Source organism: Saccopteryx bilineata, chromosome 1 (genome assembly GCF_036850765.1).
Source record: "Saccopteryx bilineata isolate mSacBil1 chromosome 1, mSacBil1_pri_phased_curated, whole genome shotgun sequence".
Lineage (NCBI taxonomy): Eukaryota > Metazoa > Chordata > Mammalia > Chiroptera > Emballonuridae > Saccopteryx > Saccopteryx bilineata.
Window position 1 is genome coordinate 164,385,337 of NC_089490.1, and position 17,040 is coordinate 164,402,376.

At 38.8% G+C, this 17,040-nt stretch overlaps 1 protein-coding gene across 3 annotated transcripts in view; it reads right to left on the reverse strand.

The window, feature by feature from the left end:
- Positions 1-17,040, reverse strand: part of GALNT7 (polypeptide N-acetylgalactosaminyltransferase 7) — a 140,584-nt gene that overhangs the window by 22,437 nt on the left and 101,107 nt on the right. For 2 of the 3 annotated variants that reach the window (XM_066279143.1, XM_066279122.1), the window contains exons 3-5: positions 8,707-8,873; positions 2,589-2,719; positions 2,265-2,344 (exon numbers count right to left, since the gene is read on the reverse strand). In XM_066279143.1, coding sequence (XP_066135240.1) covers positions 2,265-2,344; positions 2,589-2,719; positions 8,707-8,873 — 378 coding nt within the window. Of the gene's footprint in view, positions 1-88; positions 272-2,264; positions 2,345-2,588; positions 2,720-8,706; positions 8,874-17,040 lie in introns of all 3 variants that reach the window. The other variant, XM_066279133.1, reaches the window with a different exon arrangement.

Below are 17,040 nucleotides of genomic sequence, written 5' to 3' on the forward strand. Positions count from 1 at the left end.
ACCCACATATATACACGGGTACATGGGGAAAGAAAAAAAAGCACTCAGATAAACGTTACACATAAGAAAATAAAGGAGTCATCTTTACCGATAAGGTTCAGTTTTATGTTTTCTTTTGGCTTTTTCCTTGTGGCTTAGAGGAATACGTTTCCATAGTAAACTCCAGTCCCAGGCCCCTCTGGCAAAGCCATCTTCATCCCCACCTTGCTGTGGTTCAATGGAATACTCATTCCCATCTATGTAATCTATTAGAGGCACAGTGCATGTAGTTCTGAAACATTTACAGAAAATGAAAGAGCATTTAAGAACCCCAAACTGACTAGTTTAACGTGCCTAGCTATATTATTTCTTTTTTCATTGATTTGGGCATTTTTTGTTGTTGTTTGCATGGTTTTGGGGTTTTTTTGCACTTGAAGACTTAAATATTTAATGGGAAGTAGAAGTAAATAAATGTTCTACAAAAGTCAAGGAGTCTCTTTTCATAAGGAAAGGCTAGAGGAGAGTATGCCTTGGCTTACAGACAAATGTCAGGGACAAAGAGTCACAACTTTTAGCTTAACAGTGCTTTGTCATTGTCACTTTGGTCCTATAGGCAACTTTTTCTTGGTAGTTTTGTATTACTTACAAGATTTTCCTGCTTGTTACTTTTCCTCCTTAGTCCTCCATTATAAAATAAGTTTGTGTGTGTGCACCCGTGTGTGTGTGTGTGTGTGTGTGTGTGTAAAAAGATACCTGTTATATCTTTAGCACTTCTCCAAACTCTTTCTATTCCTTGGAAGCAGTTATTATGAAAATCTGTTTCTATACTTTTTCTTGATCATTTTTCTTATTCCTTTTTATTGCAAAACCCAGCTATCATTGAAAAAAAAAGAGTGCTGTATTGTATTCCTGCCTTTTTAAAAAATGAGGGGGAAAATCCCTCAAGACCTAAAATACTTAAATGTGCCTGAGAATCTAGAGCAAAAAAATCCCTTGTATGTGACTTCAGGAAAATGCATGCACTAAATGGTGCCGAGTCAACTCTATCAAGATAATTTAGTCCTCTGCTTGTTTCACTGCACATCTCATCAGAAGAAATTCAAAAATGCATTTCCTAAAATGGACATTACAGCTTTTCATAATTTGTGTTAAGGAGCTTTTTAGATGTTCAAAAACCAAGGAGAAGGGAAAAACAATGGGGCTTCAAATTTCGATATGATGGCAGTGGATTGAGCAAGACGTGTTATTCCCTCTGGAATAACTCCCATGGGACAGTGGAGGGTTGCGGTGGGGTATGTGGGATGGCCACAAAGTCCCGTGGAAAACCACTTCTTTACTGCCCCGGAGGACTGCCAGTTTTCACCTGGAGGGGTGAAGGTTTGTTTTCTTTCCTCAATTCTCACGAGTCTCTGATTTCTTAATAACTGGTGCAGTGTAAGGTGTCCCAGTGAGATCTCAGTTTGACAGTTTATTAGCTGTCTGATTAGGGCAAATTAATTAACTTCTTTAAGCCTCAGTATCCTCATCAGCACACTGGAGCTAATAATACCTATCCTGCAGGGGTGCTGTGAGGATTAAACAAGACAGCATGTGAAAAATGTTTATAATATGACTTCACATTAAACCTTGTGATGCCTAAATCCTCCCAAGGTTTCCTTTGACACATGCCATTCACCATAGGGCCTTGATTTATTTTCCTCAAATCTGAAATAGTCAGATTTCTACACTAAAAGTAGGGGTGGCTTTTGGAACCAGGAAATGAACACTGCCTTCTATTGTTTCAGATATTTTTGTAAATTTAATGGGGAGCACCACATTTCCACTGATGAGCTGCCTATTTCTAAACTTTAGAGTTTCTATAGGAACCCAAAGCCTTGACCCAAGTAACAACTGGTCCTTACTATCTAGAATAACAATGACAATGGGCATTAAGAAACAAATACATATAATTTAAAAGCTTGTTCCTTCAAACCTGTAGAAATGTAACTATGGTATAGAAGGAGCAATCACTGTTAGTGTTAGAGAAAGCTTTGGGAGCCAGAGGAAGTCTCTAGACCTCAGATGATTCTCAAATCAGACAGGCTTATTCAAAATGCCCACCTGCCTACATCTGAATCAGCCCCAAGTATCAGTCTAACTCAATCCCAAGGAGCTGAGTGATAACACTTAAAACAGAACATTTGATGTTCAATGGCACTTGAGTCAGAAGAATGAGAATGTTATCTGTCCTTCTAGAACGAGGTTTACTTTGCAACCAGGAAAGCAAAAAAGCAAGGTAATGTTACCTGTCCTTAGAAATGGGGGCTACAAGTGGTGCATACCAGTTAACTGCCACCTCACAGTGGGCATCAAGGTATATCAAAACCTTAAAAAAAAAAAAGGCAGGGTGAAAGAACACTCATATATGGTTCATCATATATCACACACAATTTGAAATTAGATGCTAGCATAAGTTAGCATTAGAGTCAAATTTGACACATAAGTTTTATCTGTCTAGGACAGCATTTTCATTTCAATTAAAAAAAGGTAGTTAAAATGAATATGATCATTTAATTACCAAATCCAAAGTGATGCCACTAGAGAGATCAGCAATAAGACATGCTTCCTACCTGTCCGAGTTTAGCCTTCTGGGCACCAATACTACGTGCTTGAATTAAACCTTCTCTTCTCTCATTTCGAAAGACCTTCACGAGGCCATTCCACAGCTTAATATAGTCATCTAGTTTTTTTTTTAAGTGTTCTGTAAATAAAAAATTAAATCAGCATGATAAATTCTATTTATGTATGTAAATCAATTACACTATTATTTTTCTCAAGAAACGGGGATACGCAAAGGTACTTCTGGCAGTCAGTGATTTAATACAGACCAGATTAAATGTCTAATCTATTGGGAAGTAAGGTGAAGGTTATTATCCGAGTTACAGTTTGAGCTTAATATGCCTACAAAGAACTGATAAGCCTGAGAATGATTAAACATCTCTCTAAACATTAAATAAACAACGACTATGCCAATGACATAAAAACTTAAAAATTTTTTTAAACTAAAAGGATTAAAAACTTAAAAATTCACATGTCACTGTCCTATCCAAAAGCTTTCAAGCACAGTATTTTGTTTGATTTTGGCAGAAGCAATAGTTCCGGATTTCTAAAGATATACTGCTCATAAATAACAATTTTACTTCTCTGGACCCCCCAGAGGATGTAGGTAAACATTTGTTTCTGGGCCATCTTTCTCCAGGTATAATCAGTGGCCAAGGTGATAGCTTTGGTGTAATGAACTTAGTTCCACTCAAGTTGGCAAAAAACAATCAAGAGATCCCATTTAAAGCATCAACAGGAGTATGTATGTATCTATGCATATTTATAAATATTTACATATTTATATAATAAATATAAATACATATATTTGCAATTTGGTAGAGAAAATTTTGTTATAAAAACAAGATACATTTGCCAAAGTTTCCATCCTGGCTTCCCAGTTGCAAGAGAACAGTTTTTGTTTGTATTACAATGAGCCCATGAAATTGGCCCATCACAGCTACTACTAGCTCCTGGATCCTTAAAAGATATTTCTTGTGGACACAAAAATTATTTTTAAATTGTTTAAAATTTTGGCCCATGAGCATTGAAAACAGATGAAAACATAGCTGTATTTAGTGAGAGCTAATGGTTAAATGGGCAAATCAGACTGTACTTAATCCTTCACTCATTTTTAGGGAACTGATAATTACCAAGACACCCACACATGGATATTCAAAACTGAGAAGAAAAAAAATTTCCCTTTTTGTCGTCCATTTTCAATGATAGTTAAAAACAAACTCCTCATGCTAAATTATATTTTTCCCCAAGAAAACTGAAGTAATTTTCCCTTCAACTTAAATTTTCTTAAAAAGCTCCTACCTTATTGTTATAATGATTATTATTTTTAGTCTGGTATAGTGCAAGGTATTTTTTTTTCTTCTTTTTTTTTTTTCCCCCCCCCATTTTTCTGAAGCTGGAAACGGGGAGAGACAGTCAGACAGACTCCCGCATGCGCCCGACTGGGATCCACCCGGCACGCCCACCAGGGGCGACGCTCTGCCCACCAGGGGGCGATGCTCTGCCCATCCTGGGCGTCGCCATGTTGCGACCAGAGCCACTCCAGCGCCTGAGACAGAGGCCACAGAGCCATCCCCAGCGCCCGGGCCATCTTTGCTCCAATGGAGCCTTGGCTGCGGGAGGGGAAGAGAGAGACAGAGAGGAAAGCGCGGCGGAGGGGTGGAGAAGCAAATGGGCGCTTCTCCTATGTGCCCTGGCCGGGAATCGAACCCGGGTCCTCCGCACGCTAGGCCGACGCTCTACCGCTGAGCCAACCGGTTTTTTTCTTTTTTTTAAAGCCCCTTCTGAATTGTTTTAGGTGCTTTTTGGGATATGCAATCTAAATAAATCTGTAACAATTTTTACAGCCAGAAACAAGTTCATGGCCTGTTCTTCAAATTTACATGCTTGGTAAAGGTGGCCCAAAAGGGTAAATGGTGAATCAAATGACTTCTGGCTCCTTTGGGATCTTGCACTATGACAGACTATACAATATTAATGTTCAAAGTATTCACCCTCTTTTCCATGGTGGGTGAGTGATTATCCTTCCCAATCCACCGATGTCAGGTTGGGCCATATGACTTGCGGCGGCCAAGGAGAAGGGGGTGGAAATGACTTGAGGTACTCATGAGCAGAACTGTTAAAATCCCACTAGCGCCTCACCATGCCTTTCTTCCTCTCTGCTTCTCAGGCAGGCAATGTCTGAGATCAGACTGCTCTGCCAGCCTGGGTGCTGCAGTGAAGACGTGGGCAGAGCAGGGCTGACCCTCAGGGAACAGGTAGCATGAGAGAGAGAACAGTATACTATAACCCTTTGCTGTTACAAGCCACTGAGAGCATGGGGTTGCATTTTACCTTGACCCCACTCAACCTCAGCTGACTGATGCACACAGGCACAAGGGGTATGCTCTATTTAAAGATCCCAAACCTTGTTTTGAGATGATACTCTAATTTCTAGAAACCCAAGTGTTGTGAGCAGCCAGCTTCTTTCTGAGGTTTTATATTAATAAAGTATTTTGTCTTTAAAAAAATAAAAACTTATAACTCAAAGTTCTATTTATTGATTGATTTTAGAGAGAGAGGAAGGGAGAGAGGGAAACATTGATTTGTTGTTCCACTGATTTATTAACTGGTTGATTCTTATGTGTCCTGACACAGAATCAAACCCACAACCCTCGTAAACTGGGACAGTGCTCTAACCAATTAAGCGACCCGACCAGCGTTAACTCAAAGTTCTAGTTTCTGAATCTATTGGGAAGAAAGAACAAACCAAATTTTCACTCCAGTCAGATTTACCAGAGACTACATCCTTTTACAGAGGATGGGACTGATAGAGTTTAAGGTTGTTTTGAAATTGAAACAACTAATTAAAGAACTCTGTACCTTTATACTTCTGAAGGTTATAAGCTAAGCAGACCCTGCAGATGGTTGATTTTAAAATGGGTAATAGGAGACTAAACATTAGAGGTTTGTAAGAACAGAAGTTCTGATCATAAGAAAATTCAAGTAAAATGGGGAAATAAAAAACCTGAAGTCCCAAATTTTCTTCTCCTTTTCTGGTGCCAAGCATTTATTTTTAGATGGCAAATACCCTTTGGTGTATCTTCATAATCTTTTTTAGAATATGCTAAGATTTTTACTTGTGTTAATAACACAGGGCTTCTTAAAATCAGGACAATCATAGACATGGGATTTCTCAGTCATTTTTATCGACCTAGGTTTTTCTAAGTCTAAAATATTGTTAGTACCAACAATATCATTGTAAAACATATTTTTAAATACTATTTATCTCGAGATAGGAACAGGAGTTTTAATGAATACATTCCTGTCATAGAAAATTTCAATCAAAGCAAGATGTCTAAGCTAAAGGCATTTGATATGACTAAAAAAGTTAGTTATACATTCTCTACTATAATTAAAAATGATTAGTTGAAAAAAGGGATTAGCTGGACAAAGATGAAGGGAAAAGGAAATAAGTCACATTTCTATTTCTTCTCCACGCTAACAATCAAGATCTGGCCATGTCCTTGCATAAACAGTAGAGGTTTATGCAGACTCCAAGAGTTCTAAATTAAGTTTCAGAGGAAGTTCTTGTCAAGTCATTTTGAATGGTATTTTAACGCTACCCATGTTCTGTCTTCTGACATAGTGTCAGTGATATTACTACTTGTACACAAAAATGGTTCACGAAACTTACTTGCCAAAAGCAAATATCCTGTTGTTATTTAATCCGAGTTCTTTGGTCAAGTTTCAAAGGATTCAACTCAGTTTCATGACAAGCAAAGAAGAATAAATAGCCAATGCCTGACCTGCGGTGGCACAGTGGATAAAGTGTTGACCTGGAATGCTGAGGTCACTGGTTCGAAACCTTAGGCTTGCCGGGTCAAGGCACATATGGGAAGCAACTACTATGAGTTGATGCTTCCTGTTCTTCCCCCTGCCCCCCATGCCTTCTTTCTCTCTCTCTCTCTAAAATCAATTTATAAAAGAATAAATAGCCAAATTTGGGTTTCAGCCTCACAACTACACGTGTGTGTGTGTGTGTGTGTGTGTGTGTGTGTGTGACAGAGAAAGGAAGAGATAGGGAGAGAGATGAGAAGCATCAATTCTTCATTGCGGCTCCTTAGTCTTCTTAGTTGTTCATTAATTGCTTTCTCATATGTGCCCTGACTTGGAGGCTACAGCAGTGAGTGACCCCTTGCTCAAACCAGCAATCTTGGGCTTCAAGCCAGCGACCACTGGGTCATGTCTATGATCCCACACTCAAACCAGCAACCCCATGTTGGCTGGTGAGCCTGTGCTCAAGCTGATAAGCCCACACTCAAGCTGGCGACCTCAGGGTTTCAAACTTGGGTCTTCTATGTCCCAGTCCAATGCTCTATCCACTGTGCCACCACCAGGTCAGGCATAAGTACATTTTTTATTTAGGATGTTGGTTTGAGGTTTGAGCTATAGCACTATCTTTTGATATTCATATCATTAAGAAGATATATTTACAGCTTACATTAATTTACCTATTTGAAAAAAAATGTTCAACCTATTCTTCTGGAAAATTGACACTCTATCTCTCTCTTGCCAAGACTAACCAATACCTCCCTAAATGCTTATAATAGCTAGCTCCTTAAAAAAATAATACAAAACATACAATTTCCTTTTGTTCAATATACTAAATCAAATATAGAATGAAGCCTGACCTGTGGTGGCGCAGTGGATAAAGCATCAACCCGGAAACACTGAGCTTGCCTGGTCAAGGCACATATGGGAGTTGATGCTTCCTGCTCCTTCCCCCTTCTCTCTCTCTCCCTCTCCCCCCCCCCTCTGAAATGAATAAATAAAACTTAAAAAATATATAGAATGAAATAAACTTTAGTAGATACTATTATAAATAAAAATAGTCCATGGTTTCTGATCAAATGTAATACTGCATCATCGTTAAAATGCAAAATAAAGGCTATTACCTATATGAAATTTCAGCTTGATAACTATAAATGGATCACCAGGTGGCATTACATTATACATGCAATTACTTTTCAATATTTCAATAAATTACCTCCATGTCTAAATTTTTGCAAAATTCAAGGCCCAAAGAATTGATATAATGTAAGACAGTGGTTAAATCCACAGACTTATGTGCCTATAGATGTGATTCTGGCTGTTAATTACTGTCTGTGTGATTGCTGGTAAATTATTTAACATTTCTGAGCCTCATGTAAACAAAGATAACAACAATACCTATTGCAAGAGTTATGGTCAGGATTAAAATACAGTGGTACCTTAACACACGAGTTTAATTCGTTTCATGGCTTAGCTCATGACTCAATTAGCTTGTGTGTCAAATCAAATTTCCCCATTTAAATTAATGGGAATGCAATTAACCTGTTCCGCCCAAAAAAAAAACACAAATTTTTTGTTTTATATGCTTTTAAATAAGAAAATGTACTTTATAAATAATACACACACATATATACATACACAATAAGATAGAATGTAAAGAAATAAACTGGTTTATGAAGTGTATTTACCTTCAAGGTCACATGAAGATGCTGATGGAGGGGCAGGAGACTGGTGGAGGAAGTTTTCATTTCATGGGCTCTTAACATAACTCTCTACACATTTAACACTACATTTAATTGTAATGTATGATTACACACTACGTACGATATATAACTTTATTGTTAAACATAATTGCTATTTTTCTACTTTGCTTAATCATCATCATTTTCTTTACTGACTTTTGGCTTTTTTACCACACTGTCCTTGCTTTCACTTATAGAGGCCATTTCAACAAAAATCTTTCAATGGAAGTTTGTTTCTTCCTCCCTTTCAGAACGTTTGGCAGGCTATCTAGTGGAGGGTGGTGGAAGTTCGTGATTCTAATATCTGCTTGTGACTTAAAGCAAAAAATCCCGCAAGTGACTGCTCGTCTCTCAAATTGCTCGTGATTTAAAGTGCTCGTGTGGCAAGGTACCGCTGTAATTCATACACAATGCTTGGTAGAAGTTGGCTTGGTATAGCCAACTGGTTGATAATAGATGCTATTAATAGATGTTAATTATTACTTTTTAAAGACTAATTATTTTGAAATCACATTTTGCAAATACTTGTAATGAACTTATTTTATGGACAAAATGTCAATTCCGTAGCCATTACCTTTATTGCTGAAATCATCAATTAATACAATTTCTGCTAAATATTTCCTTGGAGTCCTTTTAATTACACTGTGAACTGTTCTCATGAGGGTTGACCATCCTTCATTATGAAAGACAATGATCACGCTGGAAGTGAGCAGGTTTTCATCATAATGCCAATACTTGCATCTGCAAAAGGAAATTTTCATCATATTTAGAGGTAATCTATAATGCTTAATTTCAAAATTATGATTCTTTTTCTAACTGAAATAAATATTATTGACTTAACTAAGGTAAGTGAATGAAATATGACCTTTTATATTTTAACAGAAACACAAACTAGAAGAGAAAAGCTGCTATGTGATGAAGTTATTCATAGTCAAAGCTTCTTCCTAACCAATCAGCACTTTTTATGTGATAGAGACTTATTTTGTGAATTTATACTTCTCAGTTGAGATGCTTAAGATACTACAGATAATAAGGTTTTTTTCATGACTTACAGCTCAATTTATTTTCCTTTTTAAAACTTGAGCTTCTGCCTTACCGGGCGGTGGCACAGTGGATAGAGCGTCAGACTGAGATGCCGAGGACCCAGGTTCGAGACCCCAAGGTTTCCAGCTTGAGCGTGGGCTCATCTGGTTTGAGCAAAGCTCACCAGCTTGGACCCAAGGTCGCTGGCTCAAGCAGGGGATTACTCGGTCTGCTGAAGGCCCGCGGTCAAGGCACATACGAGAAAGCAATCAATGAACAACTAAGGAGTCGCAATGCACAACGAAAAACTAGTGATTTATGCTTCTCATCTCTCCGTTCCTGTCTTGTCTATCCCTGTCTATCCCTCTCTCTGACTCTCTCTGTCTCTGAAAAAATAAAAAAATAAAACAATAACAAAAAAAACCTTGAGCTTCTGATGCTGTGAATAAACTACTCTATATAACTTTGTTTGAAAGCTATCCTATTCTAATATGGCTAAAATATTAATGAAAAAAATTAAGACAGAACTGTGGTATATAGCAGGCATTCAAATAATAACTTGAATGAATAAACAAAGATCTGACATTGTTTAGTTACTAGATTGGCTAAAGAAAGATTTTTAGCTGCCCACCACAGAACTATTTGAAACTGTAACAGGATTAGTTGCCAGAAGCCTTTTCCTAATTGGAAGGAAACTCAAAACAAGGCCTGACAAAGACTCAAGGAGCCAGGGCAAGCTGGGCGAGTTTCATAGAGGTGTGCTACATAATGCACATGCACATACATATCTGCGTGTCTCTATGTGAGTATATCTTCCCTCTCTCTCTCTCTCTCTCTCTCTCTCTCTCTCTCTATATATATATATATATGTATGTATGTATACCCACATATATGTGTGTACATATATATGTGTATGTATGCATACATACATAGGACATACTCATATATATATACTCACACAGAGTATATCCTGTGTGATATATATACATAATATATAATATATATATTAGGTCATGGGGGAGAACAAGACAGACTAAAGAGAACAATTTGAAACCTATCTTCTTTTTGCAGGAGTTAAGTTTCAGAACTAGCATTTGGAGCCTATTACCTTCTCCTTGATAAGTGGAAGGGAAAGATTTCTCCCCACCCTCCCCACTGCCCCCAAAGCTTTCTCTGAACTAGTAAATGAACTTGTTTCCAAGATTAAATTTTTAACCATAAAAGCAGTAATTCACATGATCAGTCTGATAACCAATAGCAGCATTTAGAATAGTCATTGTTATCTAAAATAGGGCCTGGCCCAAAAGACAGAGACAACCCTTTTTCCAGGTGATTCGTTTCCTTTCAAAATTGTTCTAAACTGTGCTCTTACAGGCTGTTTGTATAGAAACACAGTCTGAGCCTGGTAATGCACCTGCATTTTCTCACTGAATGAGTAAGCAGTAAGTACCTACTATGCCCATTCTGAGCGGGGGACTGGGGCCACAGCACCAAGGAGGGCACACATGGTCTCTGCCCTCTGAAGCCCACAGTCCTGCAGGGGACAGAGACATGGAGCAAACAGTCATACTGTCCCTGAATGTGTTGTGGGAAAATAAGGGTGCATGTGACTGTGGACCCCACTTAGCCTCAAGACACATGGTCAGGAAGGCCTCCCCGAACCAGTGCTGGAGAGTGACACCAAAAGGATGATAAAAAAATACTGAGACCAAAGAAATGGGGAGGGAGCTGAGAGAAAAAGAAAAGAATGAATTGTGTGCATATGATCCAGAAATTGAGTTCTTCAATTTTTATTTATTTATTGATTTGAGAGAGAAACACTGATTTGTTGTTCCATTCATGCATTCATTGGTTGATTCTTTTGCTTTCTTTTTTTTTGTGTGTATGACAGAGACAGAGAGAGGGACAGATAGGGGCAGGCAGACTGGAAGGGAGAGAGATGAGAAGCATTAATTCTTTGTTGAGGCTCCTTAGTTATTCATTGATTGCTTTCTCATATGTGCCTTGACTGGGGGGCTACAACAGAGTGAGTGACCCCTTGTTCAAGCCAGTGACCTCTGGGCTCAAGCCGGTAACCTCATTAAAAATAAATAGATGAAATATCTATATCTTTGGGCGGTATAATTAAACTATAAAAAATAAACATAAGTTAAAGAGAAAAGGTTATAAGAAAGTACATTTGCTGTATAATAGCAAATAACAGTATACTCATTATGTTCCAGGCACTGTTCTGTTTGTTTTACTTTTTTTAACTTAGTTAACCTGCCAACATCACTGTGAGGTTGGTGCTATCAATCTCTCCATTTTACCAACAGGGAACTGAGGCTTAGAGATAAATGACCTGCCTAAGATGGCACAGCTGGTAAGTCAGGAGAAAATAAATCTAGCCTATATGAGTTTATAAGAAATCTTGTTTAAGAAATTTTGTTATGGCCCTCGCTAGGTAGTTCAGTTGGTTAGAGGGTCATCCTGACGTGCTGTAGTTGCTGGGTTGATCCTATCAGGGCACGTACAAGAATCAACCAATGATGGCATAAATAAGTGGAACAACAAATCGATGTTTCTCTCTCTGTAAAAACAAACAAACAAACAAAACCCTGTTAAACTGAACAAGAGAAAAAGTACTAGCTCTACCTATATATAAATGTCCAGAAGTTGATGTAGGATCTAAGAATTGATACTGACACAATCAATTCACTCACTACAAGGCAACTGTAGAGCATACGGTTTTGTTATGAGAGCACTCTTCCCTTCACCTCTTCCTTGCCCTTTTTTGGCCAGGAGATACCAAGGAATGGGGAAAGAATGGTGGACATCTCACCCTTCAACAACCAGCTAAACATAATGGGCTCTCCAAAGTGGTCACATGCTCTTTCAGAACAGAAAGCTCAACCATAACAGTAGTGGAGGCATTCAGATCCACTAACCTGGGCAGAGTAAGGTATGTCTGATTTTTAGATGGTTAAGGATAATAGTTTCCCCCACCCCCCAAAAAAACAAAAAACCCTCTAACCCAGCGGTTCTCAACCTGTGGGTCGCGACCCCGGCGGGGGTTGAACGACCAAAACACAGGGGTCGCCTAAAGCCATCGGAATTGTATAATAAATATGTATTTTCCGATGGGTGACCCCTGTGTTTTGGTCGTTTGACCCCCGCCGGGGTCGCGACCCACAGGTTGAGAACCGCTGCTCTAACCCATACGGAGCCTCAGGCAACACTTTTCTGATTTTCTATAGTGAGACGAGGCCATCGGGTAGAGCACACAGTAGAGCTTATCATATACAAAACCTTGATATTAACAGAATGGAAAGAAGCACCCATGGTATTGAGGTAAAACTGCCTATTTTATATCTTTTCTCTCACTTTACTGGCATAGAATTTGTAATAGGTCTAATAAAAAGGAAGATCAACTGAAAACAGAATGCCACATGTACATAAATGGGTTTTGGTACAGACTTTTGAGTCATTTCTGCTCTCGGGCACCTCATTTTCCAAGAGAGCATAAAAACCCTCTAATATCAGGGACAGTTAGTTGTGCCTTAGCTTTATCACAGAACTGCTTTGGTTACAAATATCTACATTCAGGTTACAGGCTTGCAATGATTAAAACCATAAAGTTATTCTTAAAGTAATTTTACAGAATATTTTCCTAGGAGCTGTATGGGTCAGGTGCTCGGTATCAGAGAAGGAAAGATGGAAATAAATAATTTTCATAGTGACTTTTCTATAACTTAAAAAAATCGCTTTAAAAAACTAAAATTAAATGCCTGTGAATAATTTGCTTGCTTTCTCTCTGGGCCAGTTATATTTTTTAACATCTGTAGTTTGATATAAAACCTTATTGTATTTAGACTATCAACAAATAATACTCAGCATACTATGAAAAACAAAGTTGTTAGGCTGCAAGTTCTTAAAATCCATATGTACTATCATTAATCTACAGTAATGTGTGCATGTGTGTCCATGCTTGCATGTTTATGAGTGGAAGTTACTCATCTTGCCCCTTTTAAAGGTTGCATCTTACTTATGATCATTTGCTGAGAGACTCAATATTAAGACATTCGGCATTCTTTTCCTTAAATTCTGCATTTTATAGTAGGGAATATTCTTTAGGCATAGGAAGCAATTTCTCAATCTGGGAAACATTTTTTTGAATTACCCAGTTTTATTTTTAAGTAAATTGAGACTCCCGTCTCTACTTAAAACCACTGTTAACCATTCCCATGATAAAAAGAAGTGGGAAAATGCTCACAATTTACACGAAGCAGTGCTGACACCCAATGGATTAATAAACTAGTAATATTAAATACAAAGTTTAATTTGGTATTCAGAAACCAATATATATTTTCAGTTAAAGGAGAATTACTGATGTTAAACCCACTCACTCAAGCTCAACAGATTGTGGGGAGTGGCTTTTACCCAAGTATTTAGCTCCTATGCACACTGAGTAGAATGATACAGAGTAAGCTCCTTGAAAACATGCTGTGGTAGACTTTATCCCTTACAGTTCATTACATATAGCAAAATAAAAATCTGAGCATCAAAAAAATTTATAATTTAAGCTTCCTGACCATCTGGATGTGCTCCATTTTGTCAATTTATTTTCCAGAAAAGATTGCAATAATAATTCATAATATTGCCAACATAATAGGGCAGTATTACAACCCTTACTCTGGATAACATTTCTTTGAATAGACAATTGAAAATTATATTGGAAGTGTATTTTTTGCAACCATATCATATTGCTTAGCTCACAAGTCCCTAGAACTTTTTTCCCCAAGTTACTATTAAGCCCAACGTTTCTCATTTTGTATTTTAGTTGAACTCAGTTTAAATACCATGGTTCATGGCCAGCAGGTTCTGCTCTCTTTTATAATTTTGTCAGTTGGTCTATATATAACCATCACTCCCAGTTTTTCTATGTGTTGAAAATTGGATTAGTAAGATTGCTATCCCTATGTCTACGGTTTATGTGAATGAATAAGAGAAGGTTAAATACTAGTGCTTCAAAGCTATGTGTAACCCTTGAGAAGCTGCTATCAATCCATTCATCAATTTCATGTAACTTCATTATCATTCATACTATATTTCTTTATTTGTCCACAGGGATCTGAAGATTTTACTCAAATATCCTGCTAAATCAAGATCCATTAAGTACCAGACAGTCTCCCGGTCCTGTAGTGTAAGCTCATGTCCTTTCTTGGATACAGTTACTTAGTTTGGTTTGACTTCTTTTCATAGAGTCATGCTGGCATGTAGTGACTGCTACTTTTCAAGTATGTGTAAGTGATACCTCCTAGAATCTTTTAAAAAAATATTTTAGCTGCTATTTTTTTAATGTACTGATTTTAGAGAGAAAGGAGGGGGAAGAAAGAGGGAAAAGGGAGAGAGGGAGAGGGAAAGGGAGAGAGGGAGAGGTGGAGAGAGAGAGAGAGAGGGAGAAAGAGAGATTTGTTGTACTTATTTAGGCATTCACGGTTGATTCTTATATGTGCCAACCTGGCATCAAACATGCAGCCTCGGTGTATCGGGACAATGTCCTAAGCAACTGAGCTACCCAGCCAGGGGTCTATTGGGCTCTTGAATGATCTCATGAGGCAAGAGCTTGGCAGCTATTTTTATGGAGGAGCAGAGAAAGAGAGAAGTAGGGATGAAAGTTCATAAACCCTCGGGGAAAAAAGAGCATATGATTTTGGTTCTCAATTTTTCATTAACTGGTTCAATCAGGTATGCCCTCTGACCTCAGGTTCTATAGGATACTCCTGTACTCTTACAATTAGTTGCTCATAGCCCTCTGCTTCTCTTCCTCCCTTTTAGCTAGCTATGTAAGTAGATTTGATTCTGGCAAATAACTCATGTGTATGTAACATGCTACTTTTGATATTCTTGTAAATTTTAGTTTATTATGTATATATCTTCATAGAATTAAACTTAGAGCTTCTGACCATTTTAAATCAATATATTTAATGAATTAAATATTAATGAAAAGGAGAAAAATAATTTTTTTTCAAGCAAGAGGAGGGGAGATAGTGAGACAGACTCCCACATGTGCTCCAGGATCCACCTTGCAACCCCTGTCTGGGGTCAATGCTCTAAACCAACCAAGCTATCTTTAGCACCTGCAGCTGATGCTCAAACCACTCGAGCCTCTGGCTGCAGGAGAGGAACAGGAAAGGACAGGGGAGAGAAACAGATGGTCACTTTTCTTCTGTGCCATGACTGGGAATCAAACCTGGAATATCTATACACTAGGCCAGGTGTCGGGAACCTGTTTGGCTGAGAGAGCCATGAACGCCACATATTTTAAAATGTAATTCCGTGAGAGCCATACAACCACCCGTGTATGTTACGCATTATCCAATAAAAATTTGGTGTTGTCCCGGAGGACAGCTGTGATTGGCTCCAGCCACCCGCAACCATGAACATGAGTGGTAGGAAATAAATGGCTTATAATACATGAGAATGTTTTATATTTTTAACGTTATTATTTTTTTTCTTAAGGATTTGTCTGCGAGCCAGATGCAGCCATCAAAAGAGCCATATCTGGCTCGCGAGCCATAGGTTTCCGACCTCTGCACTAGGCTGATGTTCTATTCACTGAGCCAACCAACCAGTCAGGGCCGAAAAATAATTCTTAACTTCTTCTCTAGTGGGGTTGAAAGTCACAATCAATGAACACCTAATCAATGGTTAGGTCTGCACGTTTTCAGGTATACCACCTTCTGGGATCTAACTAGGTAATGGAGAAAGTACAGCTGTTTGCCGTCCTTGTTTTGGAGTGGATTGTGTGGTACTGTAATCAGACTATAGAACACCAGCATGGGTATGAAAGTAGGGACAATGGGCGGCTTTATCTCAATAGATCCATAAGGTTCACCATCCCAATCAGCAAAATCTAAATTAAAAAAAGAAAGAAATGTTTGCCATTTATGCAAAGTTTTAAGACAAGTGTCCCAGTTCTAACTGGGTAGCTGCACTTAAACTTCTGGGACAGATTCCATTTTCTGAGGCAGAGAGGTAAGAGCTAAAGGTTTATTCCTGTCCAAATGATCTAGGTGTTGAAGAAAAGGGGGGAAATTCTTGCAGAGCAGAATGATCAGGACCAGAAACTCTCTGGCTCTCCATGGCCGACTGCTAAGGCATGAAACTACAAAAAGAATTACAAAAACCATTGCTTTGTGTAGTATATATAACAAAGAATAGCACCATTATCTGCCTGGGCCACTTGTGGCCTCCTGTGTCCCAAGGCTCTGAAAAGTTTGTACCTGTATTTATTTCCATTTTCTCTAGCCTTCTCTGAGGTAGCCAGTTTCCTGGCACCCCCTCGATTAGTGGGAGATAGCTGTTCAGTCGTTAGCCATGACAGCTCTGCTATCAATGATCCTCAAACACAGACACAGAATGGCTGGAATTCACAGCTCCAAAACTGCCAGAGGCCTCCTACAGGCTCCCACCATCCCTGGGCCACTCAGTTTGCGGTCTCTGCCGCAGGCCTAAATAATGTGCACAAACTCTGGGGCAGAAACCTTGAGTATGGCTGGAGCGAACACCTCCATCTCAGCCATCCTGCTGAGGCTCTGCCTCATCTGCGGTCTTGCCAAGCCAACCAGATGGGGGGGGGGGTCATCTCCGTTTTGAGATACTAGAGAGAGGAGAGAGAACTTTGCAGTTGACAGGAGTCAAGAATGTTTATACAGGGATGACTGTGTGTCCCTTGGGTGAGGACGTTAGTGGCATCGGAGACTTGAGACCAAGGGGTTGGTGAGCACTGGCTGTGGAGCACAACGGGTAGCCCACTGCAGCGAGCCACAGAGAAGGAGCACGACGCCCGTCCATGAGGACTTCATGAAGACCCTGCATTCCTAAGCCCGTGTTCAACAAGCTC